Here is a 16,212-nt window from a genome sequence, read left to right on the forward strand (position 1 = left end):
CCATCCTGCAAAAGTATGTGTATGAGCCATGCAAGCACAATTGCCTTGCACTTCCAAACCTTGTTACTCTAAGCTTGATAGAAGTGCAGAATCCCACTCCTTACTTCAGACCTACTGAGTCTGCATTATAACCAGACCTGCAGGTGATTCCTCTGCACGTTCAGGTTAGGAAGCACTGCCTTACTATACCATTGCACCTAGCACATGTCTTTATTGCTTTCATCCCACTGTTGAAATATTTGCTTACATCTCTCTTCCATACCACTGAGCTTAAGGGCAGATGCTATGACTTATTTATGTCTATCCCTGGTACAGTGCCTGGTACAGAGTATCTAATCAGTGGTGACTAAATTGAAATTCCTCTATACTTTATATTATACAGGTAATGCCTGATATCTGTTTTTCCATATGCCATAAGAAAAATGCATTTAACAAATACCGTATCTAAAGGCATTACCTGTAGATCATATTATCAAGTCAGTGGTTCTCAGCCTGGCCTTAAATCAGTCACCTGGGGAACTTTTGCAAAATACAGATACCCAGACTTTTAAAATCAGAGCTTCATTTGTTTTTGAAGGAAAATGATTAGTAGGTAAAGCATGTGTAAGCGTTCTCTGGCTGGACCCTCTGAAAGTACTGAGCTTCATGACAGCAGATCCATAGATGCTTACAGGGGGCCATGTGACAGGCCCCTCCCGACACATGTCCACCTGTAGCATTTCATGATTAGGTCTGGTCGGCACAGGATGCAGAAATCGAACCTTTCTTTTAATGGACAGTTTTCAGTTCTATTAGAACAAATATGTATTTTGAAGGTAATGAACTAATAAAAAGGATTATGAAAATTTTATCTGATTGCTGTTGTTTTTTGTTCGTGGTATGGTCAGGTACTTACAATTTCATCAGAAATCCCTAAAAGAATTCAGAGTGCCTTAAAAAATGCAGAAGAATCCAAGCAATTCCTTAATCAGTTTCTGGAGCAAGAAACTCGTCTCTTCAGTTCCATTAACAGCCATTTGCTGACTGCTCAGCCCTGGATGGAAGATCTCGGGGCCATGATTAACCAAATTGAAGAGATTGAAAGGCACCTTGCTTACCTTAAATGGATTTCACAAATTGAAGAACTAAGGTAAAATGGGCCTCTTTGTTCTCAAAATTATTATTTTCCTTTGAGGCTCTGGCTCCTTTGAGTGCATTCGTGCCATTAAATAACTGAGTTAATTGAAGATTATAATAATGTAATTTTACTAGTTGTTATGAAAATAGCATCATGATAGTGATTCTTTTCCTTTATTGTGAATGAACATAAACTTTTCAGGGAGCTTAATTTGCATTTGAAAGAAAGTAATCTAAGTACAAATTTTAAGTCCTATGGTTGTATTGTGAACACCTGATAAAAACTATTTTTTATAATGCCAAATTAATGAACCTCTCAGTGTGGTAATATTCCTCTTTACTTTTACTTTTTAGAGATAGTCATTTAATGAAATGGATTGCTTTCTCTATAATTTGAAATTTTTTCAGTGGGAATCATCTAATAAGAACTATACAGTGTTCTTAGATGAATAACAGAGTTCTGCTTCTTGTGGATAGGGGGAAAAGTACTTCTTGAATTGAATACATACTGCTGGTGGTTGATTGTAAGTGTCTAGTTTTGCCTTTTCAACGAGCTAAATTAACATTTCTGTTTAGACTGGCATGACAGAGTTCAGCCTCTCTGAACTACTATTCCAGCCTTGCTTTGTTTTCACTACTCTTTCTGTCTGGAGACTTGAGGGAGAAAAGTCAACCAAGAGTCTTGATGTACCATTTAAAATGTATCATAGTTAATATATTTTGTTATTTCTTTCAAAGACTAATACTGTATTACTTTGTCCTACATGTATTTCCTGAGATTTTCAAGAATTTTGCATATCAGTACAATATGAAAATCTTTGTTTTGCACACGAGTTTTACCTTTACAGAAAAAGCGATATACCTCAGATTGTAGTGTTACTAGAAATCCCGGAAATTGACTTCAGCTTTTTAGAGCATCTCCTGGTTGTTTAGATTAATTATTTGCAGTGAGGGAATTTTAAACCTTGCTTTATTTTATTTAATTTTCCCTTGCCCCTCTGAAAGAAAATACCAATCAGGGACAATATTCATAACCTTGTTATTACAATAACGTAACCTTATTAAGTAAAAACCTCACTCTTATAGTAGCCAAAGTAATAGATTAATTAAAATAGGATCATGGTTATGGGTAGTCTTTTTCTGATGTTGGAATTGTTTAAAAGAAAATATGCCCATGGAGTTATATTAGGAATGGGAACCAAATTCATAATCAAGTCAAGCACAGTTAATTTCTCTTTTTAATAACGTGTTCTTTCCCGTAGGTCTTTTGTGGTACATTTCTATTTCTTTTGGTCTGAGACTTTCCTTATCTAATTTCCTTCTAGTGACCTGTTTTTCATTCTGTAGCACTTTCTGTCTCTCTTTTCTCTGTCTTTGAAAGTAGTTTCTTCTTCCTAGAACTAAATGAACTCTGTTTCTTGAACACTGCAGTCCAGCAGTATCGCTGTGAACAAGCCCTATTACCCCAGCTTTTCCTGGCTCTGAACGTCATTCATGCTTCAGTGTTGTGTGGAGATACTTTTCATTGTGTCCTAGAAAGCAGTACTCCTGTATTCTGTGGTTACTTGCACATTTTAAATTCTTTTGAAACATTCCTTAAATATGGCAGTCTTCGTTGTAACATAGTGCAACACTCAGCGTGGATTTACGTCTTTGAAGCGGGAAATCAGTGAGAAGTTCGTAGGCAATCTTCCATCGTGCCCAGGGAAGAGCCTTCCACAGGAGCAGTCACTGCTGCACGCTGGTCATCAGGATAAGCCCACAAAGAAGGACCGGGGCCTTAATTGAAGAAATGGTGGGTTTGTTGACACCCACTGGGAAAAAAAGAGTGTTTTCCAATGTTGATAATAGCAATAAAAGAAAATGTGTTGGAAAGCTGAATAAGAGTTATTAGAAAAGGAGAAGGAAGGAAAATGAGAGAACAAGTGTAGGGGATGTCCAAAAGGTCTGACAGAAATACGAACAGGAGCTTCGTATTCTTGCTGGGGCTTGAAGCAGCGACACTGGGAAACAAGCGACTCACGGAGAAAGGAAAGGAAAAAACACTACCGGTAGGTGGTGTGTGGTGGAGCCTGGCGGCGTGGGCGGCGCCTCCCTTCCTGTCCTAAGGAGGGCGCTGTGCTCACCCCCGGGATAGAGCGGAAGCCACCGCACCGCAAACCAGCACACGGTCCTAGCACGTACGCATGGTCATCTTCCAGCGCAGTGGCCAAGTGCCGGGCAGCAGTGCGCAGGCTGCCTGGGACACAGCACTCATTTCAGAGTTCCTGTAGGAAGTGACCCCTGAACGGACATTCGTTACTGAAAAGTTAGATTTTGTTCCTTATTCTTAGGTGGCTTAAGATATGGAATATGTTGTTTTTATCAAATGAAACATTTCATTTTCAAATAAAATGTTTTGCTTTATAGAGCCAGAATCGCTCCTGGGCTGAATTTGTCCTGAAGACATGTTGTATTTGGCTTGTTTTAAAGAATTTGAAGAATTGACTTGATTTTACACAAAAATCCTGATTTCTGGCTTTTCTAGAAAAATTTTAAGATTTGGCTACATTGGGGTGGCTGGTTAGTTCAGTTGGTTAGAACGTGGTGGTCTTAACAACAAGGTTGCCGGTTCGATCCCCACATGGGCCACTGTGAGTTGCGTTTTCCTTAAAAAAAAACAACAAGATTTGGCTACATTGGACCCACTCTCCAGTGTGGCAATAGTTGGCTGGAGTCTTAGGATGCGTTAGTTCCCCTGCACTTCGCTGTTTTTGTTTACCTATCAGGATTTTATGGGCATTTGAGTTTGCTACCTTGCTGTACAACTTACCTTAAATTTTATCTGGAACTTCGCTAGGTAACAGTAACTTGAAAGGACTGGACTTTGAGGTACCACCTCTTGAAGTTTCCTGTAGTCAAGTTCAGCTGGGCAAAATAGGTAAAAATTGAAGACTACCATATTTGACTTTACCAGATGTTACCTACATTATTCCCTTGGATTAAGATACTAAAGACTTCTGTAAAAAGGCAGACTTACCAGAACTGAGTGGTGCTTAAGGGAATGTGATGCAAGACAAGTCTGTTCTGTTGGGAGGAGTGAGAAGGGAAAGGTGTGGGGAGGGGTCCTGAACACGGACCGCTGTGCTCAGAAGGATGCTGAATTGGAGGACTCAGTCTCCCAGAGCTGTGGGTAGCAGGTAAAAGAGCCACTTCAGCATGGTGCTTCCTTCCTCCCTGGATGGCACTTTATATGAAAAAAGGAGTGAGAAGCACTGTTTCTGCATTTGAACTGTCTGTTAAAGTTCGCTTTGCCTTGTTTTGCAGTGATAAGATTCAGCAATATCTGATGACCAATAATGTACCGGAAGCAGCCTCTACTCTGGTGTCCATGGCAGAACTTGACATCAGGCTTCAGGAATCATCTTGTACTCATCTTCTTGGTTTCATGAGAGCCACTGTTAAATTCTGGCATAAAATTCTCAAGGACAAGCTTACAAGGTAAGGAATTTACTCATATTTCATGGTAATGGCTTTCAGATGGATATTTGGAGATCACTGTATTTCACTGAAATATGGGTGTTACTTTTCTGTTACAGTGATTTTGAGGAAATTTTAGCACAGCTTCATTGGCCATTTCTCACACCCCCTCAGGCTCAAACTATTGGCTTAAGTCGACCAGCCGGTGCCCCTGAGATGTATGGTAACCTGGAGACACTGTTCTGTCAGCTTCTGAAACTGCAAACCTCGTATCTTTGTTGGAGTTAAGACTTACTAAAATTTTCTACAGTAGATTTGTGGCTAGAGAGTGTAACTTTCTGAAAGTGGCCAAGAAGCCAAATGGGAGTGCTGGGTTTGGACTTGATCTGTGTATGCCCGTGAAATGGTGAATTGCTCTCTTTCAAAGTGAACTGCATGTGCGTGGGAGGGCATGGATCAGTCTGAACTATGTGACTGACCCTGACCCAAGTATGACTCACATGTGGTCTCTTGGGACAATAGAAAAAATGGGCAATTGGGAGGAAACCTTAGGAACTCAGTTAATTTAATAAAATGATTACTCAAATGTGTTTCCTTACTACTATTCTTTATTTTAGGAAAGGCTTACAGATTAATTCCAGTAACATTTTTCCACACTTTTTTACTGAAATCATGTAATGTAAAGGTAGATTACGTATTATCTGTATTATAATTTTACTTAAGAGTCTTATATATTTGTTGAAAAAATGTATTCTGCGTATATATACACATACATACGTGTGTGTTTGTGTGTGTGTGTATGCTTTTGATTCTTTTTCCTTGACTTGACTATGTCAGAGATGAATTAATTACTGAGCCAAAACAACTTCCAGAAAAATACTCTCTTCCCGCATCCTCCTCTGTCATCCTGCCCATCCAGATTATGCTGACTCCCCTTCAGAAGAGGTTCAGGTATCACTTCAGAGGGAACCGACAGACTAATGTTATAAGCAAGGTGTGCTTTGCCAACTCTTTGTCCTTGGTTTTTTTATTAATAGCAAATGTTAAGTGTTTCTGTGCTTGTCCTGGTTTAAGTTAAAATCTGATACTACTCACATTTCTGTTTTTTCTCTAAAGAGATAAATTCCTGTTTTGTCACTGCCCTTTATATATATATTTTGGGACTTATGTTGTAGGAATCAGCTCATGTATTATCATATTATCTGACCAGTTTCTCAAGTTTCCCCCTGGGTTTGCTGTAGCATTTGTTCTGGCACTTTTTACAACTGAATCCACATGTGTTTTACCATGCAAATTGCTCCTTCAGATTTATAAATATTTTAGAAAGAGAAGTGCCAGTCAAAAAGTAGGTGAGCATTAGCTTTTGAAAAGGGGTGCTGATGTTAAAATGATTTGTAGCTGTGCAAGAGAGTATGGGAATAAGTGATGGGAAAACGGCTTAAGGAAGTTATTGTATCACCCACATTTTAGTTGAGGGACTACATCCATGTATATTGGACATATTGGTGAGATTTTTTTAATTTGATCTAAAAAAATCATAGGCATTTGTTTTCAATGACATTTGATTGAATTTGTTGAGAATTATAACCTTGTTTGTAGCTAGAGGGTGGGTACTACCTTGTGTATCCTTGAGTTTCGCTACATCTCATGCAGGGCAAGTAGCAGAGGGGTTCAATGAGTGCTTTGTATTAAATGTTACTAAATACCAGATTACACCACGCATTGATTTTATAGGCTGTCTAGAATTTTTAAGGAATCAAGGGAAAGGCAGTTATGTTTGCATAGGAAGGAGTAGAGTGGCAGTGGATTTCTGGTACTTAAGTTCAGCGTGTTCTTTTGTACTTTATGGGTGTCCTCTTTTAGATGGGCTGTTGGTGGAAAAAAGAGTAGAACCAATTAGTAAGCAGTAAGTGAGACAAAGCAATCAACCTAAAGCTATGTAGAAGCAGTAATAATTCGTGGTAAGACAATTGTGAGTTATATTGGCTGCTTTTTAAAGTGTGGTTCCAATAGACATGCTACTCTGACATCAAGCCTAAACTACGCAGCTCCTGAGATTAGAGGTTGCCCCTTCCTTATTTTTGTATTTCTGACATCTAGCACACAACAGGGATTTACTATTCAGTAAATGTTTTTGAATTGCTGTTAACAAAACTTGAAAGGTTTGTAGAATCATCTCTAGGGACAATTTAAAAGCTGCGTACTTATATTTCCTTTTCTATAATTGTACCTGTTTTAAGGCATGTGTACTTTTTGTAATGTAGACCAGCCAAATTTTTTTCTTAATTTACCTTTTGAAAAGAAAAAGCCGAAAATAATGTTTAAAAATTATATTGGAATGTTACCTCAAAAAAATAATTTAAAGGTCATACAGTTCTTTGTAATACTCACCATTTTACACATTTGAAAAGTGCTGGGTTTTAAATACACAGGACATTATAAATGCATGACTTAATTGACTTAAACCACATTATTGGAATTTGTTGGAAGCACATTAGGAAACATTTGATTATTAAGCTTTGCCTAAGTTTAAAGTTCAGGGTAGAAACTGCTCTTACATATAGGAATTTTCAAATAATTTTTCTAAGTGCTGTATGTATACAATGAAATAAAGCCATTTATTTAATTGTAACTTTCTAGTTGGAATGACTAAAGAATTTAAACTATTTTACCTCCTTCCTAGCCTGAATGGTACTTGGCTCAGGTGCTTATGTGGATTGGGAACCACACTGAGTTTCTGGATGAGAAGATTCAGCCCATATTAGACAAAGTAGGCTCTTCAGTAAATGCAAGGGTAAGAGACTGATCCTAAGCCTTCCAGTTTTACAATTGGTGTCCATGAATAACTTGACATTTACATTACTATATGCTTATGTATTTTAGCTTGAATTTTCTCGGGGCCTTGTGATGCTGGTTCTGGAGAAGTTAGCTGCTGATATTCCTTGTCTGCTCTATGATGACAATCTCTTCTGTCATTTGGTGGATGAGGTGCTGTTGTTTGAAAAGGAGCTACACAGTGTTCACAGCTATCCTGGCACTTTTGCTAATTGTATGCATATTCTGTCAGAGGAAACCTGCTTTCAGAGATGGTTGACTGTAGAGAGAAAATGTAAGTGCTCATGTGGCCATAGGGTGGGATTAATTTTTTGTGTTTTTCTCCTCTAGTTCTGGGCAGAAATTGGAGCCACCTAAATATTTCTTTGTCAGGGTTTACCAAGTTGCCTTCAGAGGTCATCTTAATTTCTTCTCATCAAACATTAGTTTTTTCTGGAATTGCACTCTATATGTTTCTAGAGAGTAATATTCAAGCCAGTAGAGTATATAGTTAACTGTCTTATAGATTTTATATATGGTATTTCTGCTCTTGGAAGAATCATTTTGGATGTAGCTTGTCTAATAGGTATAACTATTTTGAAGATTTTGGGGTAGGGTTGGTGGGGAGAAGTATCTTGTTTAACCCTAAAATAAAGCATGTTAAATATAGTGCAACTAGAAGGAGGCAGTGGATTTATTTTTTTATAGGAAAGTCATCATTCCTAAAAAATTGTGAGTTGAAAAATTAGGAATGACTGTAACTACTTAATTGACATAATCCTTTTTTTTTTGCTTCAGTTGCTCTTCATAAAATGGACTCAATGCTTTCATCAGAAGCTGCCTGGATGTCCCAGTATAAGGATATCACTGATGTGGATGACATGAAAGTTCCAGACTGTGCGGAAACTTTTATGACACTTCTATTAGTTATAACTGGTAAGTGTAAGTCTTTTAAGGTACAACTTTGTTTTAAGAGTACTGTCTCTTCACATGGTCCTTTTTAAAGTAGTTCAACAAAATTAATATTACATAGTGGTTATTATAAGATCTTCAAATTCAGTTTCTATTTTGGCAGAACTGTAGCACAATATTGTACGTTTCAGATTCCCCCCCCTTTCTTCCGCCACCCCCCGCCCACTCCGGTTCAAGCTGTTGTTTCTCAGTCTAGTTGTGTAGGACACAGCTCCCTGGCCCATGCTGGTGTTATGAGCCTTGCGCTCCCCTCAGCTGAGGCAGTTGGTCACCAGTCATCGGTTGGCTGCTCACAGCAGGTCATGGCAGCTCTCGCCGGCCGCCGGCCACTCACGCTGGCCGCTGGCCACTCATGACAGGGGCAGCACACAGCAGTCCACAGCCACACACACTGTCTACTGATTGCACACGGTAACCTGCAGCAGCACAACACAGCCCACAGCAGCCCACGGCAGCCCAGCTCCAGGGAGAGCTGTTGTTCACAATCTTAGCTGTAGAGGGCGCAGCTCACTGGCCAATGTGGGAATGGAACTGGCAACCTCAGTGGCTTTAGCAGCATGGCACTCCAACCACTTGAGCCACCAGGCCAGCCTGTTTTCAGATTTTTAATAATTTAAGTAAGATCTGAAAATGAGGGGAAAAATCCTTGAATGGTTATATAAAAACAAATAATATAATTTTATTGCCTGAATTCATTCTCTTGCCATTTAGCTTGGGTCTTCAGTAAATGGTGATTGACCTAAATTTTAAATACCAAAATATATCACTTTGATATATCAAAGACCGCAGAAGAATACAATAAAGTAACTTTAAGGATTGGAGGCACTCTTGTTATTGTGTAAGAATGTTCTGGCTGGAGGGTGGCCCAGCAGCCTCTAGCCTGGTTGGCCTGTAGCCATCCACATTGGTTCTCCAGGTGCCACTGAGCCCTCAGTGCCACCGTCCTCTAATATCTTGTCCATTTCTTGGGCCTGTATATGTAACCTAAAGAAGTGTCATTCCAGCCTAGTCAGTAAATAATTCCATATTTTTAACTGTAAGAAAAACATGAAAAACACTAAAACACAAAAACAATTTAGAAAAACTCATGTCTTTTAAAAACCTTATCAGGGAAATTTTCAAACATACACAAAAGTAGCATACTATAACGAACCATCAGATATCTGCTACTAAGATTCAAAACAATTACCACTTTTCTATTATGTATTTTTTTCCTGAACTTTTTTTCCTGGAGTATTTTAAAGAACATTTCAGACATCTTACCATTTCACCTGTAAATTATTAATATGTATGTCTTTTAACCTATCCTAGTTCCTCCCTCCTTTTTAAAAAATGTCATTTATTTTTTGAAGAAATAGAGGGATATTTACATAAAATTATCTCATACATGTTTTTAAAAAATTGAGGCATGGTTTATATACAGTGAAATGCATAGATGTTATGTATACAGTTCAGTGAGTTTTGACAAATACATATACTTGTGAAACCCACATCTTTAGAAAGTTTAGAAATAGATCCATACTTGAATGGTCAACTGATTCTTGACAAAGGCACCAAAGCATGTCAATAGGGAAAAACCTCAAACTACATCATGGACAGTATCAAAAACCTTCATATGTCTTGTTAACTTTCTCCACAGACAGGTATAAAAATCTTCCCACAGCTTCCCGAAAGCTGCAGTTCCTGGAGTTACAGAAGGACTTAGTAGATGATTTTAGGATACGACTAACTCAGGTGATGAAGGAAGAGACTAGAGCTTCTCTTGGCTTTCGATACTGCGCAATTCTTAATGCCGTGAACTATATCTCAACAGTACTAGCAGACTGGGCTGACAATGTTGTAAGTTAATGTGCTTTTATGTTAAATAATAGATTAATAGTTTGAACAATTTTACCTTTTGAAATATGGAATCTATAGCAAGTAAAAATACACATTAGGCAGGAAAAAACTTAGGCCAAACTTAGGTGTGATTAAAGTACGTATTTTTCTCAGTCAAGTCTCAAATAATTAAGTAATCCTGATATTTTAATCACTGGAAAAGAAAGCCAACATTTCATGAAATCATTGTTTATAGAATGCACCTTTTTTCTCTTTAGACTTTATACTTAGGAAATATTCATGTATGGTAATTACCATCTCAGAAAAAGGTAAGATTGAATAATGGTGTCAAAATCAATAAAATCCAGGACTTTAAGGAAAAATAAAATAATGCTTGATACCTGTTGAATGGCTTCAAAATGTGACAAATTATGAAGTCACAAAAACAATTTTTTAACTTTTAATTTTGTTAAAAAATTATTTAATATTTTATTTTCATACATATACAAGAGTAAATAGAATAATAAAATGAATCCCCATGTGCCTATCACCCAGCTTCTTATACCAATTTTGTTTCATTTTAAACCTCTCCTCCACCCCCATGCTTGATTATTTTGAAACAAATCTCAGATATCATCTTTCTTGGTAAATATTTCTACATATCTCTAAAGATAAGAACTCTTTGGAAAAACATAATCACAATACTATTGTTACATCCAAAAAAAGTAAACTAATTTATAGTATTGGGAGGTATATATCTTTTTATTATTATTTATTTATTTGTTTATTTTATTATTTTTTTTCCCAAGTCAAGTTGTTGTCCTTTCAATCTTAGTTGTGGAGGGTGCCGTTCAGCTTCAAGTTGTTGTCCTTTCAGTCTTAGTTGTGGATGGTGCAGCTCAGCTCCAGGTCCAGTTGCTGTTTTCTAGTTGCAGCGGGCACAACCCACCATCCCTTGCGGGAGTCAATCCGGCAACCTTGTGGTTGAGAGGATGCGTTCCAACCAGCTGAGCCATCTGGGAGCTCAGTTGCAGCTCAGCTGAAGGTGCCGTGTTCAATCTTAGTTGCAGGGGGCGGGGCCCACCATCCCTTGCGGGACTTGAGGAGTTGAACCAGCAACCTTGTGGTTGAGAGCCCACTGGTCCATGTGGGAATAGAACCCGCAGCCTTCGGAGTTAGGAGCATGGAGCTCTAACCGCCTGAGCCACCGGGCCGGCCCCGGGAGGTATATTTTAAATAAATCCAAAAATCAAAACCTTGGGTCTAGTTAACAAGCACTGTAAGGTCTTTTACCTCCAAGAATCTTACTTATCCTTCTAGTCTCCATGCAGATTCCATGTGTTGACAGATTTGGTCTGCCTAAATGTAATTATTAAGTAGTAATTTATTTATACTCTTTTTATTAATCCAAAGAATATACTGGCTATAAAGGCTTTGGTAACTAGATTTTCCACTTTGTACTTCCAGCCACAAGAAGAAATGTAATTAACCTTTATAACCATAACATACATAGATTAGTTCCTTTAGCTGTTTTAGATATTAAAACGATGTCAGAGGGCCTCCGGGACCTCCTTTTTGGACAGTGTGCCTGTGGGTTAGTAATCACTGTTCTATATCTGTGTGGATACAGAAATCAGCTTGGGTTTTCACCAGCGTGTCCCATGGTAGGATTCATGACAGAAGTGTTAACAGAGAATTAAGATGACCATAAAACAGTGAAATATGTATTAAATGGTGAATAAACTATACTGAGGATAATGAATATGAAGATACATTATAAATGTAAAGTATTATATAATTGTATCATAAAATGAAAATAGACAGAAAGTAAGTGAAAACAACTATACTTAAACCATTGCATTGTAGGGAGACCAGAAGTAGAAGAGAGAAAGCAACAGAAACTTCATTTAAAGAAATAATGGCTGAGGGGCAGCCGGATGGCTCAGTTGGTTAGAGTGCGAGCTCTCAACAAGGTTGCCGGTTCAATTCCCACATGGGATGGTGGGCTGCGCCCCCTGCAACTAAAGATTGAAAACGGCAACTGGACTTGGAGCTGAGCTGTGCCCTCCACAACTAGATTGAAGGACAACGACTTGGAGCTGATAGACCCTGGAGAAGCACACTGTTCCCCAATATTCCCTAATAAAATTTATTTAAAAAAAAAAAAGAAAATATTAAAAAAAAAAAAGAAATAATGGCTAAAAGCTTTCCTAATGTGGGAAAAGAAACAGACCTCCAGTTCCAGGAGGCACAGAGTTCCAAACAAGATGAACCCAAAGACACCCACATCAAGATATATTGTAATTAAAATGGCAAAAGTTAAAGAGACAATCATGAAGGCCAGGAGAAGAAAGAACAACGAATTACATACAAAGGAAACACCATAAGACTATCAGCTGATTTCTCAGCAGCAACTTTAGAGACCAGAAGGGAGTACAAGCTAGAATAATTCATCCAGCAAGGTTATCATTCAGAATTGAAGGAGAGATAAAGAATTTCCTGGACAAACAGAAACTAAAGGAGTTCATCACCATTAAACCAGCTTTACAAGAAATGTTAAAGGGTCTTCTTTAAGCAGAAAAGGAAAGGTCATAACCAGAAATAAGAAAGTATGAGACAGGAAAATAAAAAATCTCACAGGTAAAGCTGAAAATGTAATAAATACAGTATAGCAGACACTTTAAAAAGCTACTACAAAGGTCAAAAGAAAAATGTATCAGACTTAAACTACAATAAGTAGTTAGGACATACACAACACAAAAATATCTAAAACATGACATCAATAACAGTGTGGAGGGGAGACTAAAAATTAGTCCTCATAGAATATACGAGGTATGATCAAAAAATACAGTGAATGTTTAAAAAACATTATATAGTAAAAGATCATTGGTATTAATCCCCCTCAAAATACTCTCCCTTGCTTCAAATACACTTATCCCATGTTCTTACTACTTTCTGAAGCAGTTCTGCAAGTCCTCTTTCATGGGTGTCTTTAGCTGCACTGTTGTGCAGCCTCGACGTCCTGAATCATTTTGACTTTGGGGCAAGAGCCAGAAGGACACACCATAATGTTTTTATTTGACAGAAATTGCCATATACCAGAAGCGATGTGTGACACGAAATATTGTCATAATGGGCGATGATTTACAGTACTTTCTTTTTTTTTAAGGAGGGCACAGTTCACAGTGGCCCATGTGGGAATTGAACCAGCAACCCTGTTGTTCAGAGCTCTTGCTCTAACCAACGGAGCCATCCAGCTGCTCCTTTATGGCATATTTTAAAATGTACCTTCTCACAACCATAGCTCACACCCTACTGCCTGCACCGAACAAGTTGAAATTTGTCATACACTGTTACTAAGGATTGATGCACCACTTCCTGTATTGAAGATCCTGTTGGATAGCACTTGGCAGCAGCATTCACTGTATTTTTTTGATCACAACAGAAAAGCTCCATGTTACACATTGCTTCTGGTACAGCAATTTCTGTCAAATAAAAACATTACAGTGTGTCCTCATCTACCTTATTCACCGTATCTGGCACTGTGAGACTTCTGGCTCTTCCCCAAAGTAAAAATGACCATGAAAGATAAATGTTTTGAATCGACTCAGGACATTAAGGCAGCCATGACAGCGCAACTAAAGACCCTCACAAAAGAGGACTTCCAGAACTGCTTCAGAAAGTGGCAAGAACAATGAGATAAGTGTGTTCAAAGCAAGGGGGAGTATTTTGAGGGGGGTTAATGGCAATGTGTCTTTAATAAATTTTTTTTAATTTAAACATTCACCATATTGTTTGATCACACCCCGTATTTGAACTTAAATGCCTATCAGCTTAAAATAGACTGCTACAGATATAGAATGATATGCATAAATCTCGTGATAACCACAAACAAAAAGCCTACACAAGATATACTTGTACAGAGAATAAAGACAAAGGAACCCAAACAAAACACTAAAAAACAGCAAATCACAGGGGAAGAGATCAAGAGGAAAACAACAGAGGACAACTATAAAAACATCCAAAAATAATGAACAAAATGGCAAGAAGTACATACTTATCAATAATTACTTTAAATATAAATGGATTAAATACTCCAATAAAATGAAAAGGTGGCTGAATGGATTAAAAAACACGACCCAGTTCAAATCAAAAGACAAACTAAAAGTGAAGGAATGGTAAAAGATATTCCATGTAAATAGAAATGAAAAGAAAGCTGGGGTGCAGCACTTACAGCAGACAAAATAGACTTTAAAACAAAAAATGTTTAAAAAAGGACATTACATAATTATGAAGGGGTCAGTACGAGGATATAACAATCGTAAATATCTACAAACCCAACATAGGAGCACCTAAGTATATAAAGCAGTTGTTAGTGCACATAAGTGAGAAATCTATAGTAATACAATAATAGTAGGGGATTGTAATACCCCACTCACACCAATGGATAGATCCTCCAGACAGAAAATTAATAAGGAAACAATGGCCTTACATGTCACATTAGACCAGATTGACTTCATAGACATTTATAGAACAGTTCATCAATAACTGCAGAATTCACACATTTTTTTTTTCAAGTACACATGGAACATTCTCCAAGATAGATCACATATTAGGCCACAAAACAAACCTCAATAAATTCAAGATTGAAATCATATCAAGCATCTTTTCTGACCATAGTAGCATGAAACTAGAAATCAGCTACAGGAAGAAAACTGGAAAAAAACACATATATGTGGAGACTAAATATCATGCTACTAGATAACCAATGGATTAAAGAGGAAATCAAAACATAAAGTGGGGGAATAAATAAATCAAGCTGTTTATCCTTGGAGAACAAAAAAAGAACAATAAGGGAAAATGTTTCAAATTTTAGCCAAAAAATAAAAAAATAGAACTTAAATAATATCTGTGTTCGGGTTTTCAGCAAGATGAAAAAAAGCAACTATAATTTTAACTAAAGACTTGAAAGTACCACTTTTAAATTGAATTGGTAAGGTGAGGATTGAAAAATTACAGTTAAATAATTATATTGATTAACTGAGGATTGGTGATAAGTTCACAATAAACTAAGGAAACAATTTTTGAATGGTCAGATGAGTCACAAAGATGGACAAGGTAAATTAATTTAAAATTTCTGTACATTGTTAAATCTTAATGCAAGCAAAAAAATACAAGCAGAAATGAAATACAAACACAGACATTTAAAAATATTTACTACTTGGGCTAGGGGGAAAATCTAGAAAAAAATTGTATCTTAATTTATGACAAAAAATTGTAGTATACTGCTAATGCATTATATAATTTGTATACAGAAGAAAAAATTATGATGTACTGCTAAAGTATAATATACAAGAAAGTGTATTCCTTTGCAGTAAAAGAAAAAAAGCATATTTTAAATATAGGGTAATAAACAAAAATAAATAGTAAACAGCAATAAATATACTAATAACAGATAAAAACAAAAAAAATCAAACAACCATAGTTTATTCTAATCTGAACTCTTTGGCTGTGAAAAATAATTATTTAAAGCCCTTTATTTCTACAATAATGTTAGCTGAAATGCATGTGCATAATATCATTCTGCTGTGCAAGGAAAATAAGACAAAATATTGGATAATTATTTCAAGATAATTACTTCAAATTATTTCAAGATAATTATTTCAAATAATTATTTCAACATGAATACAATGTAGAGTGTAATGATCAATGCATTTATCTTTATAAAATCATCTAATCAGAATACATTTACTCATTGTGTACTTTTATGTCTCATGTTCCTAGTTTTAGTAAGCACTTTATTCACTCAGCCCCCACAGTGCTCCATTTTCTGCTAAGCTTTTTCAGTAGTATGAAACAAATTGTCTTTCTTGATTCTGTGCCAGATGATCTAATAAGAAACTCATTCAGGGAGAGATCTTCAATGAAATATTTGTGGAACATTGAACTACTTTACTCCCTGCCGTAGCCTTAGACAAAGATGAATTGGCCATCATCCCTATGCTTAGAAAATTACCTGACGCTGAAAATTTA

General features: G+C 36.9%; 2 protein-coding genes across 5 annotated transcripts in view; one reads left to right on the forward strand and one right to left on the reverse strand.

Moving 5' to 3' along the window:
• Positions 1–16,212, forward strand: part of RINT1 (RAD50 interactor 1) — a 27,616-nt gene that overhangs the window by 6,820 nt on the left and 4,584 nt on the right. For 2 of the 4 annotated variants that reach the window (XR_004421163.1, XM_033088631.1), the window contains exons 4-11: positions 888–1,129; positions 4,423–4,596; positions 4,695–4,844; positions 5,413–5,569; positions 7,259–7,369; positions 7,459–7,684; positions 8,188–8,325; positions 10,001–10,200. Coding sequence is in view for 3 of the 4 variants with exons in the window: in XM_033088631.1 (XP_032944522.1) it covers positions 888–1,129; positions 4,423–4,596; positions 4,695–4,844; positions 5,413–5,569; positions 7,259–7,369; positions 7,459–7,684; positions 8,188–8,325; positions 10,001–10,200 (1,398 nt within the window). In the remaining variant the exon portion in view is untranslated. Of the gene's footprint in view, positions 1–887; positions 1,130–4,422; positions 4,597–4,694; positions 4,845–5,412; positions 5,570–7,258; positions 7,370–7,458; positions 7,685–8,187; positions 8,326–10,000; positions 10,201–16,212 lie in introns of those variants that run through there. The other 2 variants (XM_033088633.1, XM_033088632.1) reach the window with 2 other exon arrangements.
• EFCAB10 (EF-hand calcium binding domain 10) overlaps positions 5,600–16,212 on the reverse strand; it is a 23,205-nt gene continuing 12,592 nt past the window's right edge. Inside the window, exon 5 of the mRNA XM_033088638.1 lies at positions 5,600–6,443. The gene's annotated coding sequence lies outside the window, so the exon portion shown is untranslated. The remainder of the gene's footprint in view (positions 6,444–16,212) is intronic.

Source organism: Rhinolophus ferrumequinum, chromosome 20 (genome assembly GCF_004115265.2).
Source record: "Rhinolophus ferrumequinum isolate MPI-CBG mRhiFer1 chromosome 20, mRhiFer1_v1.p, whole genome shotgun sequence".
In the NCBI taxonomy this organism is placed as follows: Eukaryota; Metazoa; Chordata; class Mammalia; order Chiroptera; family Rhinolophidae; genus Rhinolophus; species Rhinolophus ferrumequinum.